Raw genomic sequence first — 2,513 nt, forward strand, 5'->3', positions numbered from 1 at the left:
TCGTGAGCAAACTGTTTGCCGTTATCACTTACAATTTCGTGTGGTATTCCAAAACGGCACACGATTTTCTCCCAAACAAAATTCACAATCTGTTTACCCGTTATGCTCTTTAAAGGTTTGGCTTCAACCCACTTGGTGAAAAAGTCAATCGCAACGACCATGTGTTTTACATTCGGGAAGGGGCCTACCAAATCAATTGCCCATTTGTAAAAGGACCAAGCAGATGTTACGGGAATTAGCTCATGCGCCGGCATGTGAATTTACGAGGCGTGACATTGGCATGAAGCACAAGCTTTGATGATCTCTTTCGTGTCACGGTACATGGATGGCCAAAAATACCCTAGCCTCATTATCTTCCCCACAACGGTCCTAAATCCTGCATGCATGCCACAAGTCCCTTCATGCACCTCCCTTACGATTGTTTCCGCCTTGCTTAGGCCGACACACCTTAAAAGTAGTGCCGTGAAGGATTTCTTGAACAGAACTCCATCCCTTAACATGTACATAGGTGCTTTCATACGAATCTTACGTGCCGTTGCCCCGTCGACTGGCAACGTCCCGTTCTTGAGGTACGTAACTATGGGACTCATCCACGTCTCGACCTCTTCTACAGTGGCATCTTTTTGTAACAAAAAATCCCCTGATCTGTGTGGAACGCGGTTTTGTCCTCGTCACGTTCCGCCATTTGGATCTGGTGATAGCCCTTGTAAGCATCAAGGAAACATTTAAAACGAAAGCCCGCCAACGACTCTACCTTCCAGTCTATCTCTGGTAGCGGATAGTTGTCTTTGGGACAAGCCTTATTGATGTCTTTGAAGTCGACACACATTCGCCATGAGCTGTTCGCTTTTTTGACCAGTACTGGATTGGCAACCCATGTTTGGTACTTAACCTCTCGCAGTATGTCTGCTTGTACCAACTTTTCCACTTCATTCCTTAGGAAGGTGCTATGCTCTGGAGCTATGCCCCGTTTCTTTTGCCTTACTGGAGTCATACTTGGGTTGGCATTTAAACGATGTTCTGCAACGGTACGAGGTACTCCCGTCATGTCTGACACTTGCCATGCAAACACGTCAGCGTTGTTCGCCAAGAGTTCACATAACGCACTTTTCGTTACGTCATATAGTGTTTGTCTAATCTGTATTGCCTTCTCAGGAAAGGAATGGTTGATGATAACGCTTCCCCCTTGCTCAATCGGTGCCGTCTGATGTAACGGCTGTTCGACCTGGCCCACAATCGGGACCCAATCAGAGAAAATAGTTGCAACGCCTAACATAGTTGGGAATTTCATCATACCATGCACAGTTGATACTATCGCGCCGAATTCACACAACGCTTCCCGTCCCATGATAATTTTGTACTTCGACTGGCTTCTAACAACCACAAAGTTTAAAGCTACCGTTCTCCGTTTCGTATTTTTCTCTAACGTAACATCAATGGTTACTTGACCCCAGAGGCCAAGTCATTTCGCCCGTGAATCCCGCGACAGGATGGAGTGGGGGTTTTAGTTTGTCCTGCACATCTTGTGGTAGCTGTAAGAAGCAATGTTCGTATAAGACGTCAACGGCGCTTCCCGTATCTACGTAAATTCTCGAGACCTTGCATCGTCCTATCGTGGCGGTTATCATTACGGGCAGGTCGGTAGGACAGACTCTCCAAAAAGCAGGAAACGTGATAGGGGCACATTTCCATTCCTCCAAAACTTCCGCCTTACGAACGTGACCCGCGTACCACATTTGTACCATGTGGATGTGCTTTTCTGGAGCCTTTTCTTTTCCCCATGATAATGCTAAAAACGAACATATATTTCATAGCATTATTCCTCAAGAAAGACAAGCTTTTAGTTGCAATTGTTCTATTTACAAGTGATATTCGTTTAAATAATAAAAGGTGAAGACAAAAGACAGATTCGACGAATTGAAGACGCAAACGACCAAAAAGCTCAAAAGTACAAAAGACAATCAAAAAGGTTCCAATTATTGATAAGAAACGTCTCGAAATTACAAGAGTACAAGATTCAAAACGCAAAGTACAAAATATAAAATTGTACGCATGGACGTTCGAAAATCCGGAACCGGGACCAGAGTCAACTCTTAACGCTCGACGCAACGGACTAAAAATTACAAGTTAACTATGTATATAAATATAATATAATATATAATTAATTATATTAATTATATATATATTATATATATATATTAAAAACCGTCGGCAGAGAAAACTCCAAGGACTGAGCTGTAAATACTATCTCCGCGACTCGCGGAGTTTGAAGAGCATTTTGCCGCGAGTCGCGGAGCCCCAAAATTCAACTCTGGCTATAAAGCAACCCGAATTCTGATCAAAATTCATCATCTTTTTCTTCCTCTTCATACGTAAAACTTATATATATATATATATATATATAATTTATATTTTAATTTTAATTTTAATTCTAATAATAAGGGTATGTTAGCGAATGTTATAAGGGTGTAAGTCGAAATTCTGTCCGTGTAACGCTACGCTATTTTTAATCA

At 42.3% G+C, this 2,513-nt stretch overlaps 1 protein-coding gene across 1 annotated transcript; it reads right to left on the bottom strand.

The window, feature by feature from the left end:
- Window positions 1-260: 260 nt before the first annotated feature.
- On the bottom strand, window positions 261-590 carry LOC139863786 (uncharacterized). Its single transcript, XM_071852393.1, has one exon. The coding sequence runs from the start codon at window positions 588-590 to the stop codon at window positions 261-263; it is 330 nt and encodes a 109-aa protein (XP_071708494.1).
- Between the last annotated feature and the right edge of the window lie 1,923 nt (window positions 591-2,513).

This window comes from Rutidosis leptorrhynchoides, chromosome 8 (assembly GCF_046630445.1).
Source record: "Rutidosis leptorrhynchoides isolate AG116_Rl617_1_P2 chromosome 8, CSIRO_AGI_Rlap_v1, whole genome shotgun sequence".
NCBI classification, from domain to species: domain Eukaryota; kingdom Viridiplantae; phylum Streptophyta; class Magnoliopsida; order Asterales; family Asteraceae; genus Rutidosis; species Rutidosis leptorrhynchoides.

Coding starts and splice junctions, on each gene's coding strand:
- LOC139863786 (XM_071852393.1), bottom strand. CDS start 590: ATGAGTCCCATAGTTACGTACCTCAAGAACGGGACGTTGCCAGTCGAC.